Consider the following 21613-nt stretch of genomic DNA (forward strand, 5'->3'; position numbering starts at 1 on the left):
TTGAGAATAAATTTTTCCTGGACACTGAGCCCTGGGAGCCTGAAAGATAGACAAACACAATAGAGAAATAGTTTTCAAAACAGCCCTCAAAGGTTGAGGAAAGAAATCAGCTCCAAAGACCTAGTATTATATTGTTGTTTCTATACCCATCACCAATTTTCCAAATTGCCTGTTTTACGTTGTATTTATTTCCTTGAGAAAATACCTAGTCCCATTCATCTAGGAACCAGCCCCCAGCAGCACCACCACCCCCTCCAGTAATTAACTCAGCACAGATGCAGTCTCAATAATGGTTATTAGATTGAAAGAGGTTGTGCTGATAGCCCTTTAATTTTATAAAGGGCTAACAGTATCAACATGATTAGTTTTAAAGCAAAAGGCATCTTCTGCTCACTTGTTTCACTGTGACTTTTCTTTTCTTTCTTTCCTTTTTTTTTTTTTTTTTTTTTTGAGACGGGAGACGGAGTCTCTGTCTCCCAGGCTGGAGTGCAGTGGCGCGATCTCGGCTCACTGCAACCTCTGCCTCCCGGGTTCACTCCGTTCTCCTGCCTCAGTCTCCGGAGTAGCTGGGACTACAGGAGCCCGCCACCACGCCCCGCTAGGTTTTTTTTTTTTTTTTTTGTGTGTGTGTGTGTGTGTGTGTGTGTGTGTGTGTGTGTGTGTGTGTGTGTGTGTTTTAAGTAGAGACGGGGTTTCTCCGCATTAGCCAGGATGGTCTCGGTCTCTTGACCTCGTGATCGGCCGGTCTTGGCCCCAAAGTGCTGGGATTACAGGCGTGAGCCAGGGGGCCCGGCTGACTCTTCTTAATGTAGTCTTTCATAAAAATAAGTAAGAGTGGTTGATCCTTCTTACTTGCTTTATAGATATAAAAAGTTATATTTCCAGATAATTTGAAGTCCATTTACCATCTAGTAGATACAGTAAGAGCAATAATGTTTCAAAGTTTTTGATGGTGGCTGTTGGGCTGTATGCAGTTAAGGTTCTTTCAAAAGAAAAATCCATTTACTTTTATTGCTATTATAGTTCAAAAAATATTGATCTATCCCTGCTTGCAAACTCTTTTAAACAGGTAGCTATAGGATTTAGACAAAAATCTATATTCCACTTTGTTCTTTCATTCAAAGTACTTCAAAGGAAAATGTTTAAAAAATAGACAGGTTAAGTGAGGTTGCAAGTGAGCAATGCTATGTTGAATCTTTTTATAAAAAGAAATGGTTCCCGATACTTTCATTTTACTGCTCCATTATTAGATTATAAACTCCTAAGAAAGAAGTGTCATGTCTCTTTAATTGACTCTATATCAAGTTTAGTTCATTTCACATGATAATAGTGTGACAGTTGCTAGGTATGGAGTATGTGGTGTGCACAAACAGAATGGTTTTCTCTTCTTAAAATAAAATCAAAGGCCCTTAATGTTGCACACAAGAGTAGCCCCACATCTCTCTAATCTCATGTCTTACATAACCCTCCCTGCATCTGAACTCTAGCTCTACTGAGCGGCTGAATTTTTCCAAATGTGCTCTTTTGTTCACACTACCATTCCTTGGTCAAACTTCTCTCCATACCTAAAAAGTCATGAGCTACCTCTGCATCACCGCCGATATAAACACATCCATGCAAATCTTGCACATCTTAGTTCATCTTTCTGTTATAATCTTTTTTGTCTTTCTACTTCTTAGCAGAACTGTTTATTTTTTTTCTCCATGATCCCAATACATTTTATGATAAACTTACATTATTTATTAGACTTTTTATGTATTTGTATGCTTGTCTTCTTAGTAGACAATAATAAATTGTCTTATTCACCTCTGTAGTCCCAACATTCAGAACGTAGTACAATTTCAAGAGTTTTTTTGAACGATGTTAGATACTTGAATGAGTAGATGAATGAATGAATGTGTGAACAAGAAAGGTCAGAATATCTGAAAAATTGATAATGAAGCTATAATTAGCTGACTCATTGGATGATGGAATCTACTGATTTGGGATTTTTACATTGAAAGTGCCCTTGAGCATATATCTGAATTTTCTTTCCTCAAGTAGACTGTTACATTGTCCATTTGTCGCAGATAGTACCAAGTCCCAAACTGAGGGCAAACATCAAGGAGTTCTTTGAAGAAATTTAAGTATACAAACAATGGGCTAAGTTTTTGTTTTTTGTTTTTGTTTTTGTTTTTGTTTTTTAATGCTACCTCAAGGCAAGCCGAGGAGGATTCCCTTATCGCTTCATGTTTCATCTTTAATAGTCTAAACTATAACATACCCAGTAAGTCAGAATACATAAGAAATGCACTAAACTTTTGAAATCATCTCAGAGTTTTAAAACATGTACATTTTGTAGCAAAGGTGTGGACCAGAGTATAGCACATTTTTTACCTTGAAAAATGTGTGCCAGAGAATTTTAAAATATATTCTGAATACACCTATTTACCTATTTGGCAGCTCTTATAGACTGTGTATTTTTTAAGGGCAGAGATTATGGTATGTATCTTCTTTGTGATACAGGGGAGGAAAAATTTCTCCTCTACCCTTTTAGGGTATCTGGCTAGGCCTAAGAAACTGACAAGAGATAGATTAACAGGAGAAAAAGCAGGTAAGTTTTATAAAAATTTTCCATGTGCATGAGAGTCCTCAAGAAATGAAGATCCAAAGAAGTGACCAGAGCAGAAAGCTTATATATTTTTTGGACAAAGAAATAATAAATTTGTGAAGAAATGAGAAGACAAGGGGTTTGGGCTGGGGCATTAACCTATGGGGAAGTGATTAAGATATACTGGAGAACACTAGTCAAAAGTAGGGATTATTTTAGGAAGTTTGTTGTGCAGATTCATTTCAGTGTTGATTTCCAGTCTCTGGTGATAAAGATGTTCTTTTCTTCCTAGGATATCTTTCTCATGGGAAATTTCTTGGCTTGTTTTTAGGTAAAAGAGAGGAGGTCAGAAAGTTCTGTATCTGCTGTTTCTCAAGTGCCTTCATCTCAAAATAAATAATATTTTGGGGTAGCATGTCTTGAACTACTTCAGCAGCCATAGTTCCTACCCCAGTTCTTTGTACACAGTATATGCTCTGTAAATATTGAACTGAAGTGAACTGATCATACATTAAAGTTGATGAGACTAGCCTTAATATTTCCTTAACTAAACCACTTATAATCATCAAGAAGTGTGGATTTTTAAAATTCATTCCCACTATATCCCATTAACTTGTTTTGGACATGAAATAAATTTATAAGCTAGGGAGCTATTACATTAGAGCATTAGTTCTTGATTTTGGAATTGTCACATTGTGGAGCATTTCAAAGTATTATGAGGTTTCAGGAAATATATTACTACTAATAAATAATGTTTGAAGTACCTACATTTGTAAATTATGTATTTCATTTTAATTAAGCTAGAGAACAATTAGTCTTATCCATAAAAATAAGCTTAATCGCACACTCTTGTATTTCAATGTGTTCTCTTGAGAGAGAGAGAGAAACACAGAGAGAGACAGAGTGAGAGAGAGAGGATGGAGCTACTATTAAGCAGAGTCTTGCATAAAACCCCCGGAAACTCACAGCCAGAAAAATTTCTGATAATCATTGGGTTGCAGCAAAATGCTACATAATCCAAATGCATAGATCCCATACCTATGAAGACTGGCCAACTCCTTGTCTGTCCACAGACATTTTGTGCAGTTCCTCTAGCCATCCTGTAAATTTGCGATCTAAGAACTGAGTTGACAATATAAATGGCTTGTCATAAATACTCAGTACAACCATAAAAACAACTTCACATTAATGGTATTTCAAGTAACTTTATATTTAGAATCAAAGAAAAGCATAGTTTTTATCACAGTTAAAGAATTCTGATTTCTGTTAAACATATTGAAGTATTCTTGTTGGGCTTGGTGGTTCGTGCCTGTAATCCCAGCTACTTAGGAGTTGAGGTGGGGGGATCATTGAGGTGAGGAGTTTGAAACCAAGTCTGAGCAACATAGTGAGAGCCTGTTTCTAAAAAAGAGAGAGAGAAAGAGAGAGAGAGATAATTAAATATGTATTTTTTAGAGTGTCTCTATTTGCTGTATCTCAAAAGAGTGCATGATTTAACTACTAGCTGCAGATGTTATATATTAGCTCTGTGTAAAATGGAAACCCTTGTCCCAGGGCATACTTGCTGCTATTCTAAATTTTGCATATTTTTATTAAATTGTTGTACCCAATCTGAGGCATTTTAAATGTCAGTGTTTACATTAAGATTGTAAAACACTTCACACATTTATTTATTATTGTAAATATGTCTTTTAATGCTTTCTGTGGGCAGTTATAGATTTCCTCCTCAAAACCTCTCTAAATATTGACTATAGTCTCGTTTGTCTGAGATGCTTGAAGGTGAGACATGGTTTAACTCACAAGGTCTTTTCTAGCTGCATGATTCTATATTTCACAACCTTTTTGTAAACCCGTTGTTGAGCTAATGAGATTCCCAAAAGGCTTCTTAACATTAAGAATCAGCAAAACTGCAAGTTTTACAGATCACTTTCTTTTAACCTACACAGTTTCTCTGTGAAGTATTTGAATTATAGTGTCAACTGTTGTCAAGTCAGAGATTGATCAATGAGTAGTTCTATGTCACTTTAAGGCCAGATGTTACTCTTTAGCTGGAAATCTGATTGAATTTAAAATTAGGGTTTATTACTTTAGCCATCAAGGATCAAAGTTACTTGGTCACTTTGAAAAGTGTTGAAAAAGTCCTGTTTCTACAAATCTTAGCCACTGCCATTTAAACTTATATTTCCAATATTGCTCTGAATTCACTGCATGAGAGCATTCTGACTGCTCTGCTTTTATTTCCTCTGACCTCCCATTCTAATTTATTTCAGCACCTCTTCCCCTGCTTCTGATTTCTTTGCCTGCACAGCAGGGAAGAAAAAGAAAAGAGCAGAATCATGTGCTACTCTCTATGGGTGCTAACCTCTGACCCTGGGGATGGATCCTCCCTTTGTTTCTTCCATTTAGTTGTGGGTGATGCACAGATATTGAGCTGACAGTGGAGGCAACATGTATTAAAGAAATTCCAACCTCATTTTCTATTCTGAAATACATAATTATTATCACAAAATCAAGTACCAGTAGGATGCAAACTAAATTTTTGTGTGTGTTGAATTGATATTTCAATAGTAAGTTATATCGTATCAGTAAAAAACCCTGCAGGAAACAAATGGCACATTCATACTGGGTGTGTGGGGGTAGAGCTTAAGGAAACTAACAAAGGATTGTACCATATCTCTGGCTATTGACAGCAGGGAGCCACTAGTAGCTTCAGGAATGATAACCACAGCTTGGAGGACAGCGGTATGGAGTGGGCTGCCATACATAAGTGTGGTTTTCACTAACGGGACACAGCCATCACATAGCGATCAGGCAAAGAAGGAACTGGGGGAAATACCCTAATTCACTCTCCTCCTGACCTCCTCACCCCACTGTCCTACCAAAGTCCTGCTCGCTGCCTGATAACTCTGTTTTCTTACCCACAGAAAGCCTGATAGCACAGGGTCCTGGCTATCGTGGGACCATGTGGATCAGAGTTTACCTGGAAGTGGGAAAGAAGTGCAAAACCCGAGCAGAGAAGGGGCAGAATGGCTTTCGTGGGTAAACAGAAGATATCCAACACTCATATCTTTAAATTTCAAGACAACTATACAATTTAAATCATTCAAAAGACATAGCTGAAATATGTATCGCCCTATGATTTTCCCTAACTATGAGATTTTGTGATTGCTTATATTGTTTATTAAGAGGACCATATACTTTTATATGTTCTTGATTGCCTTCCTTCCTTCCTTCTTTATACATTCCACAACTGTTTCTTGAATATTAGGCTCTGAGACAGGGTATAGTGCTTAAGAACTCATCCTGGAATCACACTGACTGTATTCAAAAGCCAGCTCTGCCACTTACAATTTGTGTGTCTTTAGACAAATCCTTTAACTTTTGGGGTCCTCATGGGGCTGTGTCAGGATTAAATGTAACAGCTTAGAACCGTGTGATACATAAATTATACGTAAGTGTTTAGACACTTGGGATACAAAGTAAAAAAAAATAAATAAAAAGACAGATGAGTAAATCAATAATTATAATAAAATACTTGGACCAATATAGGTATGTCCAAGGCCTATAGAAGCCCAAAGAAAAGAGCAATTAACAGTGCTCACAAGCTCAGGGCACTCATTATGGAGGATGTATAGTTTGACCTTAAGAAATAATTAGGAATTTCTTCATGTTTTATCCACTCAGAGAATGCCTTCTTTTCAGGCAGAGAAGATGTCATGCCTCAGGGCACAGAGGCTGAAAGGGAAAGACAAGTACTTCAACATGTCTGACCCTTAGGTTGCTTATGAGAAAATGATGGCAGACAGGACTGGAGAGGTAGGAAAGGCTGAGATCATGAAGGGCCCTCTATGGTAAGGAAGTTGAAGAGATCTAAATAGTTCCCAAATTACCTTCAGAGTGTGCAAGGGTGGAACTAGTGGGCCAAAGGAGTAGAGACAAAAAAGTTTCCTAAAATTAATATGACCATTCTTTCCCTTTCAACACTGGACTCGGGGAATCCTTTCCTTTCCCTCATTTTTCCCAGCACCTAGCTTACAGTGTCTCATTCCATTCTTTCTCTCGATTATCATGGGACAATAGAAAAGAGTGTGGGCATTGAAATCAGGTAGATGTTGGGTAGAATCTCAGCTGAGCTATTTCTACATATATAACTGTGGTCAGCTTCTCCAAACTTCTTTTTTTTTTTCCATCCATTAATGGGAAATAATGGTGACTGGCTAATAGCATTGCAATAAAAATTACATGAGTTAAAATGATTATAGTATTCAGCAATCCCCTTTTCAAAAATAATCAATAATGTCAGCTAATATTCTTATCTTCCTGGAAATTACATCCATGTTTCAATCTTAAGGTACTCTAATCCCCTACCGTGTCTACCAATTTGTTTGCCAGTGGTCACTCACTTGTCTTAGCTTTGATTCCCTAGAAAACATAGTTGAAGCAAAGATTATAAACTAATACTTTATTGAGGAGCTTGGGAGGTGTATTTCTAAGACAGCAAGAAAGAGGGGGAAAATTATATAAACAGAGTAATTGGAGAATCAAATATAAGGTGGTACATTACTCAGCTGAATGTTTAATTATGTGAGCCATGTGGACCAGTTGTGATTTAGAACCACCTGTTTTGGGAGAGGAAGGGTTAACAATTTATCTACCGGTCTCCTTCCTATCTCTTCTCTTACTTTTTGATGGTCAAATTTCATCTCTCAGGCTTTAAATTCTCCACAATTTGATGCTGTTATCCACCGCTGTGGGAAGATTCCTGTGTTCCTGTGGAGTCAAATCTGGGTACTGGAGCTGCTATAGTTTATGTTGCAATTGACAAGAAAAAGGCAACTGTTACCATGGTTGTTCTGTCCTTAAGCCTTCATGAGTCTGAGGCAACTGGTAACATTAGAAGAGGAGCCAATCAAAGTGATCATGAGTGTCACTTCTGTCATATTCTCTTCATTAAAATCCAGGCAAAAATACTGGCCAATAATCAAAAAGGGGGGAATTTGACTTTACCTTTTGTTTTTTTGCTTTTGTTTGTTTGTTTGTTTTTGAGATGGAGGTCTGCTCTTGTTGCCCAGGCTGGCATGTAGCGACACGATCTCTACTCATTACAACCTCTGCCTCCTGGGTTCAAGCGATTTTCCAGCCTCAGCCTCCCAAGTAGCTGGAATTAGAGGCTCCTGCCACCATGCCCGGCTAAGTTTTGTATTTTTAGTAGAAACGGGGTTTCTCCATGTTGGCCAGGCTGCTCTGAACCTCCTGACCTCAGGTGATCCACCTGCCTTGGCCTATCAAAGTGCTGGGATTACAGGCATGAGCCACCATGCCCCGCCAACTCTACCTTTTGATAGAAGCATCAAAGAATTTGCAGACGTGTTTTAAAACCACTATGGAATGATTTGAGAACAAGTTGCAAACATAATAGCCCATCACTCCCAAATATTCAGTTTGAATTGCCCCAAAACAAAAAACTCCTTTATGTAACCACAAAACCACCATACAAGTTAGAAAATCAACATTAATAAAACGCTTCCGAACAAATTAACAAACCTCATCCAAATTTCACTAACTACACACACACATGCATGTGAGCACGTGCGCACGCACATACATGTATGTTTTTCATTCCTTGTCCAGGATTCAACTCAAGAACCTGCATTGCATTGTTGTCATGTCTCTTTAATTTCCTTCAATCTGGATGAGTTCTTCAATGTTTCCCTATCTGTCATGACCTTGATAGCTCTTTTATTTTGTGATATATCCCTCAATCTAGTTCCATACAATCTTTTCCCATACCCAGACATAGGCCACACATTCTTGACAGGGGTACCACAAAAATGATGCTTGTCCTCTCAGCACATCACACCAGGATGCAAACAATGTCAATATATCCCAATATATGCCCTATGTGGTCATTGATCACCTAGTAAAATGGGTTTCTTCCAGGATTTTTCATGAGAACATCACCAATTTCACCTTTGTGATTTATATGTGTTTCACAAGAGAGGTAATATCTTATTTTTTATCAAACATCCAGCCAAGAATCCACAACCACTGTGATGGTTGCCAAATATTAGTTTTCTTTTTTTTCCCCACTTATTCGGTATTTATTAACTGTCCCTCTATATGGAGAAAATGTTTTCCCTTTGTCCCATTTATTTATTTATATCAATAGGAATGAATGCATTCAAATTTTATTCAATGTGTTGTACTCTGCCATTATCATTGTTTGATGGTTAAATTGCACCAGAATAGCCAGTGGAGCTTCTTCAAACTGGCCTCTATGTCCTTTTGATATGTCCCCATCATCATTCTTTAAGTACACCCCGCTTTTCTGGCACAACAGGGTATTCCAGCCTCACTTATCCTTTTCCTTGTCCATCGCCTAAAATCAGCCTCCCTGGTTTCCTTTAGTGAAGAATGGTATGTAGACACCAACATCTGGGTACTTGATGTACTTGTTTCTATAGAGCTTTATTGCTTTTAGGACTCTCAGTGGATGTGGCTAGAAAATATGTGCACATATATATGTACATATATGTGTATGCATGACATATGTATGTATATGCACCCATTCATATCTAGTTATATTCATATTTTAAACTTGAGTTCACACCATTTTTTAACATTTCATTTTAACCTCTTAGGATTCTTTGTAGTCTTTTCTCTTTCTACATTTGTAAATGCTCTTTTTGATAGTGAGAAGTCTGTCTATCCTTACCGTCAATGTTTCTGATTCTCACCCTTCTTCATATCTACTTAACCTCCCAACCTTACCGGCTGCCTTTTTAGCCTCACGTCTACTTCTCTGGCCCTCATCCATGATACCACTGCCATCTCCTCAACTTCTGGTGCCACCGTCACTGCCACCTAACTCTACCCATTGCACTTTGAAAGAAAAGGGAAGAAAAAGGCTTTATACCTTTTCTGATACTGTTCTCTCTATTTGGGATACTTTTTCCTTCTTTTGTCTTTTTTAGTCTACTCAGTGAGTTAACTCTGAAAATAACTTCAGGGTTACCTCTTCTGTGTAGTATTTACCTCTTTTCCAATCTCCAACTCCAAGGAGACTTAGCTAATACCTCCTTTGTGCCTTCAGTTAAGAACAGGGGCTACATTTTATTTGTCTTTATATCCTTAGTACCTTATTTTATTTTTTATAAATATTAGAAACTAAGTAAAAGTTTTATAAATGAATAACTAGTGAATGAAAAGTCTTCCACAATAGCATGGTGATTAAGACTTTATACAATTCTCAATTTACGAGATTTGGGTGGAGAGACAAAGCCTAACCGTATCACTGCTGCACAGGAAAAGAATCCAAAAGCAGTGGTACATAATAGGTGCGTGTTTACTTTACTTACTGTGTATTGTTTCCAGTCTATGTTAGAGAGTATTTACAGCTTCATTACATTTAAAACATATTCTTAATTTTAAAGAATGTTGTATTAATGGAGCAAAGAAAAAAATATGGTTTCAAATAGATTAACACTCACTCTCAACACAAACCCAAAGATAATAGAAAGCGTATTTAAAAATATAATGATGCCTAAGAATGAAAAGATAAAATTTATAATTGTTTTGAGGCTGTAGGGTATTCCCAAGATAAAAAAGTGTAAATAAACATAAAAATAAATGGTTGTTATCATTGTGTTTTCTTGCTCAAACATAAGTTTTGTTCTCCCCTAAATTACTTCCTCCTGCATCTTTTCATCATAGGCATAACAACCATTATGATTCACTGTATAAATTTTGAAATATGCTGCATTAGAATAAAGTTCACTGTGCTACTCTTTAAATACACTTATCATTAAATCCAAGGAAACACAGTAAAAGAGCAATAAGAAAATATTTTTAAATAATTAGAGTAGGTACCCTCACAAAATTAAGGGGAGAAATTGTATTCATGAATAAAAAAAGAAGAAGAGTATGAAGCAATAAGAAATAACAATGATTAAAATCATTAAATATTTAGGAAATGACAACAAGATTTTTCAATATTTAAGGTAATTTGTAATTAAATAAAACGAAACAGTGAATTAGTAAACTGAAGTTTATAATATATAAATGTATATGTGTGTATATGTGTATTTTTTATATAAACATGGAATTATTGAATTCTTCTAGAATGCAAAATAGGGAATCTTTACAAATAAGAAGTTGAAAGGTTGAGCAACATGAAGGCTAAATTTCTAATTTTCAACATTCAATGTGAACAAGTTTCAGAAAGATGAGGACATATAATAAACAACATTTTAAAGGAAATAATGCTAACAATTTCCTAGAATTGAAAAAAAAAAGTTACAAGGTATTTGACAGAAGTAATCTATTGAGCACTTAGTAGAAAAAATAGACTTAAAAATGAATATATTTAAAAACAGCAAGTCTGAGAAGGAATCCTAGCTCTTAAAAGAATGGAGGAGAAGAGGCAGATTAATTATGAAAATTAAAATCAATTTGGTATCATATTTCTTATCAGGAATACTAGATGGATAAAAGACTAGAGGAAAATATCTTTAAAATGCTGAGGGCAAATCATTTTGAATTAAAATTTTATAACTTACCCACTATTAGTCAATAGTGAGGGCAAAATAAAGACATTTTCAGATGAAGAAGGATCTATTCTTTCAATAACAGAAACAAGTTTTAGAAGAAGGTATAAGAGTAATAAACTGTGAACCTAGCAATAGTATCACCCCCCAATCACCTAGCACTTTAACATAACTATTTCCTGTTTAATCTTTTCTTTCACTGAACTGTACATCACATTCTAAAATAAGACGTTATTTGTTTATTATTATTATTATTATTATTTTATTATTATTATTTTTTTTGAGACAGAGTCTCACTGTGTTGCCCAGGCTGGAGTGCAGTGGTGCAATCTCGGCTCACTGCAAGCCCCACCTCCGGGGTTCACGCCATTCTCCTGCGTCAGCCTCCGGAGTAGCTGGGACTACAGGCTCCCACCACCATGCCCAGCTGATTTTTTTTTTTTTTTTTTTTTTCAGTAGAGACGGGGTTTCACCGCATTAGCCAGGATGGTCTCGATCTCCTGACCCCGTGATCCGTCCGCCTCAGCCTCCCAAAGTGCTGGGATTACAGGCGTGAGCCACCGCGCCTGGACTGTTTATTATTTATAGTTTGCAAATTTCCAATGGAATCCATGCTTTCAGAGAGAGAGATCTTTGTTTATTTATTGATGTATCCTAGACACCTAGAACATCATCTGACACATGTAAATACAGTAGTCCCACCTTGTTCATAAGGATATGATTCAATAGCCCCAATGGGTGCTTTAAACCACAGATGGTCCTGAACTTTATACAGGCTATTATTTTCTATAGATAGATAGATAGATAGATAGATAGATAGATAGATAGAATAAAGATTAATTTGTAAATTAGACACAGCTTGATAACAATAATTAAAAATAAAATAGAACAATTATAATAATATACTGTCATAAAAGTTATGTGAATGTGCTCTCTGTCTCTCTCAAAATAATTCACTGTACTATACTTACCTATTTTTGGACCACAGTTGATCTCAGGTAACTGAAACCGCGGAAAGCAAAATGCAGATAAAGAGGAACTAGTGTGTAAGATGATCAACTGTTGCATAAACTAAATAACTGAACGATGCTTTAAAATATGTGAAATGAATTTGATTCAACTATTAAAGAGTGTTGTCGAATTCACACTTGGAACTTTAACAGGCTTCTTTAAGAAGTTGTTGGAGCCAGTAGACATTGAAGGCATAAATAATTTCAACTTGATTAATATAACAAATTGAAATGAATATATTTCATTTATTTATCCACTGCAAGACCTTGATATACATATACGGAATACTAAAGAAACAATGTTAGAAAGCAACAACAAAATGATAGCTCAACCCATAAATTTTAAAACACTCAGAAATTATTTATGAGTTACAAAGTAAACCAAAACACAAACTACAAACTTCTCACAAGTGAACAATAAAATCTCTTCATATCAATTTAGAGCTAAATTTGTTTTATTTTTTAATAAATGAGAAAGACTGAAAATACACTAAAAAAAAGTTCTAAGATTTCAACTCAGGAAAACAGAAAAAAGAGCAGCAATATAATGCAAAAGAAAACTGAAGATGGAATCCAAAAATATAAAAAGAAAAGATGTTTAAATTAAACTAAAAACAATAGAATTTGCCAGGCACAGTGGCTCACACCTGTAATCCCAGCGCTTAGAGAGACCAAGGAGGGTGAATGACTTGAGTTCAGAAGTTCGAGACCAGCCTGGCCAACATCGTGAAACCCCGTCTCCACTAAAAATACAGAAACTAGTTGGGCATGGTGGCATGAGCGCCTGTAGTCCCAGGAAGCTGAGGCAGGAGAATCTCTTGAACCTGGGAGGCAGAGGTTACAATGAGCCGAGATCATGCCACTGCACTTCAGCCTGGGTGAGAGAGTAAGAGACTCTGTAAAAAAAAAAAAAAAAAAAAAAAAAAAAAAAAAAAAAAAAAAGCCAGAATTTATCAACAGCAAACACTGGTTCTTTAAGCTGACTAATAAATTTGACAACCTTTTGTAAATATGAAGAAAGAAAACCAGAAAGTAAATACTAATAGCATTAGAAGTGAGAAATAATTATGGCATATTTGTAATTGGAGATGTTAAAAAATCTTGTAACAGAATTCTGCTATGACTAAACTACCAGCAAACCTTGAAAAATGTCACTTCCCTAAGGTTCATGGGTTGCCAATATTGGTCCAAAACCCTTTCCAAGAAACAAACAAAAGAAAAAACAAACAACCACAAAAAAACACTTAAATAGGAAAATAACCTTACAGGCACATAAAATGGTAGTCACATTACTACCAAACTCATCCATGCAATACTCCAATATTTTTTCTTATAAAAATTAACCTAAAGACTAGTAAAATGTGGAAAATTACTAGTATCTTCTCTTGATATTAAAACTAGGTAGGAAGAGCAGAAGAAAAAAATTATAGACTAATGTCCCTGATAGATAAAAATGTCTAAGAAAATATAAAATCAAATCCAGTTTTTTAAATAAATCATCAAAAGCACATATGATTTCTGCTAAGCATACAAGGATGTTCAAAAGTGTCTCTAAAACATATTGTTTGGTTAAAACGGAGAAAGAAAATAATATTGACAGTATAATAAAAGTTAAAGTATGATATACATGAAACAATACTGCATAGTTTTTGTGAAGATAATTTTTAGGTTTCTATAATGTTACATAACAGATATGTCTGCATGGAATTATACATCTTGAAAACAGAACTGGAAAGATACACGTTAAATTGGTGCTAGTGGGTAACAGAGGAGCTAGGAATGTGATGATATTGGAGTGTCAGGAGAGACTATAACTTTATCTTAAAGTTACATTTTTTAAATTTGTATTTATTTTTACTTGTTACTATTATTTGTCTAAAGACAACTGTATTACTAAGATTTTATGTGACTTATAAGCCAAATCAACCACCACAATAATTTCCTGCTAACATTCATAGTTAAACAGTGATGATCCCAGATATTTGAAGTTTCTTTGGATGCACTTCAAAGGTTGTTTTAATGGTGTTAAAATATTTTTTTTGATCTCTTTCAATTGATCCAAGAAACATTTATTAAGGAACATAGCTGAGTATTTTGGAATTCAAACCTGATTGCTTCCTTTGAGTAGATTTATTTTGGCCGGGGGTCTAGTTGGGGAAATAATTCAACCAACAAGTACCAGATTGAGAAACAAATCCTAGGTGACAGGTATTCATCGATTTCTGTAGGAGTATAGACACAGAGAATGTTCCCTCATGTCCTGGTCATGATTCAAAGATTTACTATATCCTGTAGAAATTATAAGAATAAGAAAAGTCTTTGGAATTTGAGGGAAATATACATTTATGTCTAGGTGTGTGTACATTTATGTGTATATGTCATACAAAGAGAAAATCTGAGATCTTATCATAGTTTTTGTTAAGTACATGGCCTCTGGCAACCTCATTAGCTCTGATAACCTCAGATTCTTCATCTACAAAAAGAAAGATATATACTAATTATTCTCTAAAGATCATTTATCCAATCATGCCTATCAGAGTGGCAAAAAAAAAAAAATAAGATTGGAGAATATATTTATTTTTTGATCTGAAATATCTCCACAACAAAGAGCATATATCTACCTAACTTGTATAATGGGTATCATATGCCTGCAACCCTTGGAAGGTGACTTTTATCTTCTATTTTTCCAGAAATTGAGAAAGAAAGTTGTGGTGATCCTGGTACACCCTTATATGGAATTAGAGAAGGCGATGGATTTTCTAATCGTGATGTTTTAAGGTTTGAATGCCAGTTTGGGTTTGAATTAATTGGAGAGAAATCCATTGTTTGTCAAGAGAATAACCAATGGTCTGCAAACATACCCATCTGTATCTGTGAGTACCAAATGCTTTGCTCCCAGATAGCATATGTTACCCTGTCCTTGCATATAATTGCTTTTGTAATGAATTGCAAAGAGCTGCAACCGTGTAATTATTTTTGGATGAGTAGCACTTTGTGATACTATCTTTAACAAGTGTGCTTATGCCAAATCATAAATTTTATTACAGATTTAAATAAAGTTAACATAGTTCACTTGGTAATGGCAAAATATATATTACGTGTGTTCTTACATTTTATTTCGTGGCATTTTATACTTTCTAGATAGCATACTTCTTATGGAAATTATACATCTGAATGAATTCTAATAGACTCATTTATTTTAATAAGATAGTATAAGTTTATTTGCAATCAAAAACATTAAAATATTTAAAGCTTATATTTTATGTATAATGCACTAACTTATTTTTGCTTGTAGATGTTAACACTAATGCATGAGGTGACATTTTTTTATATTGCATAGAACACAATTCATTAACATTAATGATATACAATATGCTTGGATTAAAATAGTGTGTTCAAATACATTAAGATATTGCAGTTTAACTACAGTAAAAGTATAATTTGTATTGTCTATTCATGTACTTGGTGGGCTCAATTAAATACTGTCTTCGTTACATTAAAATGAAGTGGATATTTTTAGAATCTGGCAGAAATTTCCCTAATAACAGTATATTTTGTTTGCTCTTCAGGAAGTCTAGAAGAGGAAAAGTGCACAGGTTCCCTTCACAGACTCTTTTTGTTTTAGTTCTTATCTTTAACCAAGATCACTTGGTGAAGTTCTTGTAAGAGAAGAAAACATATTAGAAGGATCTGATTCGATTTACTAAAGCTTAGTAATACTTCAAAATACTTTTGTTGAAAGTTTTTAATTCTAGGTGTTCTTCTAGGAGGACAACGTTGACTTAATACTGGAGAATCCATTAATGTAATATATCACATCAAAAATAAAAATATTTTAAGAGCATTTTAATAGACTCCAAAATGCATTTAGTGAAAATATTGAAAATTTTGCTGACTAAAACCAATTTTTAAAACATTCTTGAATACTAGGAAGCATTTTTTACTATTTTAAAATTAAGTCTAATATCCTGATATGTGATAAAAATGTAGCAATTAATAATGTTTTATATACCAGTAATAGCTAACTTGAAAATACATTTAAAAGAGAATGTATTCAGAAAAAACAATTATAAAATACATATAAATAATCCTCATATATTTCAAATAACTCATACAAAAAAATTATAAAACTTTACAAGAAAAGAAAATTTTATGGGAACAAAATACAGATAGAAGCCATGTTCCTGAATGATAAATTAATATATCAAATACATGAGTTATACAGAAATTGCCTTTCAATTTTAGCCAAAATTCTAACATAGTTTTTCTGGGAACTTGGCGTACTGCATTGACATATAGCTAAGTAAAAATCAGGTAGGAGTAGATACAAGAATTTTGTAAAAGCAAAGTGCTTCTGTGGATGCTAAATTATCATACTAAGTTATGAGTATGGTACCGACAAATTGTAACACACTTGGCAAAGGGAAGTTACATAAAAACTGCATCTGATATAATTAAGAATTTAAAGTATGATATAAGCATCTATCTATCTGATAACAGAGATTAAAGTGGTGTCTTTGGTTAGCTCTTGCTCCAAGTGGGGATCATTCAGATCAGGAGATGACAAACCGACTGTGGGCCAAATCCATCCTCCTGCCTGGCTTTTTAAGTAAAGTTTTATTGGAACATAACCAAACACTTTCATTTACTGATTGTGCATAGCTGCCTTCCAGCGACAACTGCAGAATTAAATAGTTGCAAAGGAGATCGTATGGTTTGCAAAGCCAAAGCATTTATTACCTACTCCTTTACAGAAAAAGATTGCCAATCCTTAATTTAGATAGGAGTTATAGGATCAAATTATTTCAGGACCCAGGCAGGAAAGAGTGTGAAGAGGGAATAGGAGTAAGTATGTGTGCACCCATTTTGGAAGTGGTAGGAAACTGGGGTGCCTTAACTTTTCAGGATAAGTTAGAATAAAAGATGTTTTTCCCTTAAATATGAAATATGATGATTTTTTGATGCGATTTCAAATTTTTATGGGGGCAGAAGAAAAAAAAAAATCAAGCCGAACACATCTGCAATCTGAATTCAATCAATGACTGTCAGTTTGCAAGCTTTAGTTTAACTCAAAAAATTATGCAGAAAAAATAGATTTAAAGTGCAAAATATTTTTGAATGATAAAATGGTAAAAGTTATATAGAGAGATTATCTATCGGTAGATGCAGCTATACCTGTGGTTTCATATTTGTGTAGATAAAGAAATAGATATTGGTGTAATGTCTGAATGTTAATAAAATATATGACCCTAAAAGATTGTAAGAAATGCAAACAATTATTTCAATATTCAAATTAAAAATAATGTATGCCAAAATATTATTAAAATAATGAGAAACTTTTATGCATATTATAAAGTAAGAGATCATAATCTTAAATGATTAGATTTATGAGCAGATAAATTTTTAAAAGATAATAAAAATGTCTAATAAAAGTAAGAAATCTTCAACTTCTCTAGTAGTCAATAAATGCAAGTTAAGACAATGAGTTATCACTTTTCTTTTCAATGGAGGAAAAGGAAAATAATCACAATATTTTATACTGGTACAGGTGTTATATTCTTTGATATTTCCATTATTTTTCAATAATGTTGAAATAACTTTTTAAATCGGAAATTTAGCAAAATGTTTTGAGACTAAAATTCATATCCTTTGTCATACTAAGTACTTTTTTTTGAAAATGTATACCAAAGAAATAATGAACAAAGAAACCTTTCTTCAAGAATATAGTCAGTGTTATTTATATTGCAAAAATTTTTAAATACAATTTTAAATGTCAAACACTAGAAGAAAAGTTAATGTCCATATGTCCATATAAATTAATGGGGTGAGAGTTTTAACTAATAACTATAAATTTTGCTTAAAAACTTGACTTGAAAATCTCACATATTAAGTATAAGGAAAACATAATTTAGTACAAAATGTAGGAAATTCAGTTTTTTAAAAAATATGTAATAATAGGCCAGGCTTGGTAGCTCATGCCTGTAATCCCAGCACTTTGGGAGGCCGAGGTGGGTGGATCACTTGAGGACAGGGGTTCGAGACCAGCCTGACCAACATGACGAAACCCCATCTCTAATAAAAATACAAAAATTAGCTGGGCGTGACGGGCGTGCCTGTAATCCCAGCTACTAGGGAAGCTGAGGTGGGAGAATGGCTTGAACCCGGAAGGTGGAGGTTGCAGTGATCCTAGATGGCGCCATTGCACTCCAGCCTGCGCAACAAAATGAGACTGCCTCTGAAAACAAACAAACAAAATGTAATGAAAACTTTGGAAGATAATATATCGACACTTAAACTTTGATTTTCTTTGAGTAGTATATCATTTTCTTTTCTGTTTCTTTATTTTTCCTCTGCTTTCTAAATGTTCTATGTGAACTTTCAAATCAGATGTTTTAAAAGTTAAAAAACTGGAGGAGAAAGACGACTTCATTTTAGTGTGATGCAAGAGCTCTCATTTAGTTGTTCTTCAGGTTTTAGCCACTAATAATGTCTGTTATAGAAGTTAATTTATCTCTTTATTTGTGTGGTAAACTATCAGAGCATCCACTGCCACCATAGAAATGAAACTCACACATTGATAACCACTACCTTGAGTATTTTCTGAGCCACCGGATTCTTGTTCTGTTAATATCTACTTAATAATATTTGTCTTCAATCATTTCAAGAACCTTATTCCTTTCTATGGGAACTTCCATATATTTCTTCATTTTTTAAACACTGAAATGAACACTTTGCACAGTCTAACATAAGCAAGATATGTGTCAAAAAATTGCTATTATTCCAATTATATTTTTGTGCATTAAAGGTAGAGCCTTAGGTTTATCCAAAGTACTAGTTGCCTTTTTCAATATGTAAAAAATGGTAACCTTTTTGTTCTGTTTTATAATTTACATAATTTAATATTATCTTATTATACTGCTAATTGATTATCATAATTGTAGAATATGAGAAAATAAGGTGAAATATTATTTTTGAATATTTATCATATTTTATAATCTTCCTATTTCACCAGTTCCCTGCCTCTCTAACTTTACTGCACCAATGGGAACAGTTCTTTCTCCTGATTACCCAGAAGGGTATGGAAATAATTTAAATTGCATCTGGACGATAATCTCTGATCCAGGGAGCCGGATACATCTTTCTTTCAATGATTTTGATCTGGAATCCCAGTTTGATTTCCTTGCTGTGAAAGATGGTGACTCTCCAGATTCCCCAATTCTTGGAACCTTTACTGGGGCTGAGGTGCCTTCCCATCTTACTAGTAATAGTCACATACTGCGATTAGAATTTCAGGCTGACCACTCTATGTCAGGACGTGGCTTTAACATCACTTACAACAGTAAGTTTCTGTTTCTGTTTTTTTCCCATATAATATATTTCTATAAATTTGAGTTGAAAAGTGATCATGCATGTTGGTTCTCTTGTTTCCTAGTTAAGAAAATTTGTAAAAGCTGTAAATCTCATTGTGCCAAAGTTGATCATTTCTTCCTTCATTTCCAATCACATTTTACTCCTTATTATTACTATTATTATGATTATTAATACATTTCTTTCTTTGTGAGAGGTCCAATATCAAGGAAATATGTTTCAAATATTGTTTTTATATAAGACAATATATTTATAATTGTTATATCAGCCAACATATTTATATCTTAGCATAAACTCAAACCTATTATAGATCACGTACTTTGCTATTTGTATGCAACGTGAAAGAGAAATAGAGTTTCCCTTGAAGATATTCATGCACCAATAGATGTTAAACAACTAATAATGGCATAGAATTAAAATTCCAAAGAAGAAATCACGTGACTACAGTAGCATCATAGAAAAGGAAGTAATGACCTTTGAATCTTAGTTTTGTTTTAGGTTTTATAACTGAGCCACAATACTCACATTAGTAAAACCACAGTGGATTGCTATAAAGAATAAATTAGGTGATGCATGTGAATAATTTAGCACAAAGTACATATTACCTAGTTAAAGCTTAATAAACATTAGCCATTATTGTTTAGTTGGTTTTTGAACAATAATCTTGACATTTTGTGTTACTGTGTGAGATGTTGAATATTATTTATCTGCAAAAATGTTTATAATTCTAGAAAAAAAGATGAATCACATAAAAAAGAAAAAATTTTAGTAGATTAATAATACTTACATACTAATGCCTCTGTTTGCAAATATTATACCTGAAACCATAGAATACTAGTAATTTTTATTGCTTTTCCTTGAAGCTTTTACACTGTGTCAGACCAATTGGATGAGTTAATATTTAAGTGTCACATAATAATAGGATTTAGTTTCCAGCTCTTCCTGTTGCTTTATAGAAAGAATTTCACACCTCACTCCCATCCTCACCTATTCAACGTTAAGCTTTGGCAGGTAGTAACAAAGTATAGTTGTTGTATTTTCAAAGCGACACTAGTGGTGAATAGTGTAACTGTAAGTTGTAAACATGTAATTGCCTATTATCAAAGTTAAATTAGTGGTGAAGTGTGTCATAGAAACTTGTTGTATAAAAAGACTGCTTTATCTGAGAATCTTTTAAAAATATTTCATGTACATGTCTAAAGACAGATATGTATATGCATCTATCTATCTGTAATTTTTATTTTGTCTTAAATAAACAATATTATTACCTTTAATGTTGATAGTTTTTCAGGGTATTATGGAACTAGTTCTCCCTGTTCCTGGTTCTGTTCTATAGTAAATAATCAATAATGTGAAATTTATTTTATTTAACGCTTACTAATCAGATTCATTTTTTCTGAAAAAATGTCAATCAGGTACTCTATATTAGAGTCGCACTGCTTAATTAAAATTGAGTTTTTAAAATTACAAAATAAAATAATAATTGGAAATATGTATACATACAAAACATATTTTATGTATTCTAAAACTTACCTTAATATTATTTTGCACTGTTTCATTCAAAATAAGGAGAACAGATAGTAAAATTATACAATTTATAACCAGCATCAAAGTGATGATTAGTGAGAAAATATAAAATAACTGCCTGTACTAATGCAGTATAAATATAATAAATTATAAGCATCTCATAAAATATATTTTACACATTTAGACTTTGCTACTTTAAATATTATTCCATTTATATTATAATACATTAAAATTTTATAATATACAATTGGTCACTCAGATGAACACAGAGAAAAATTTGGATTGTTCATGTAATCTATAATCTATGAAAAATTCAAATAAACACATTTTTGTTATACTCCTGCTCTTTGCTGTAATTTAGCCAAATATAAACCGTGAGAGAAACAAGGTAGAATAAGATAGTGGCCCTGAACTCAAGAACTCATGTTCTCCTGAGAGATGTGAGACAGATAACCCAAGATACAATAGGTTGTTGAGAAAAAATTAAAAACCAGTCCAGGGAATACATTTCAATCCTATCAAGTCCTATTTCTATGACCTTAGGCAAGCGACTTAACTTTTCCTGAGTCTAA

The 21613-nt window shown here is 33.8% G+C and overlaps 1 protein-coding gene across 6 annotated transcripts in view; it reads left to right on the top strand.

Annotated features, from left to right (window-relative positions):
- Positions 1–21613, top strand: part of LOC105475960 (CUB and Sushi multiple domains 3) — a 1218758-nt gene that overhangs the window by 744155 nt on the left and 452990 nt on the right. For all 6 annotated transcript variants that reach the window (XM_011731490.2, XM_071067898.1, XM_071067897.1 and 3 more), the window contains 2 exons: positions 14837–15019; positions 19159–19485. In XM_011731490.2, the coding sequence (XP_011729792.2) occupies positions 14837–15019; positions 19159–19485 (510 nt within the window). The remainder of the gene's footprint in view (positions 1–14836; positions 15020–19158; positions 19486–21613) is intronic.

This window comes from Macaca nemestrina, chromosome 8 (assembly GCF_043159975.1).
Source record: "Macaca nemestrina isolate mMacNem1 chromosome 8, mMacNem.hap1, whole genome shotgun sequence".
NCBI lineage: Eukaryota > Metazoa > Chordata > Mammalia > Primates > Cercopithecidae > Macaca > Macaca nemestrina.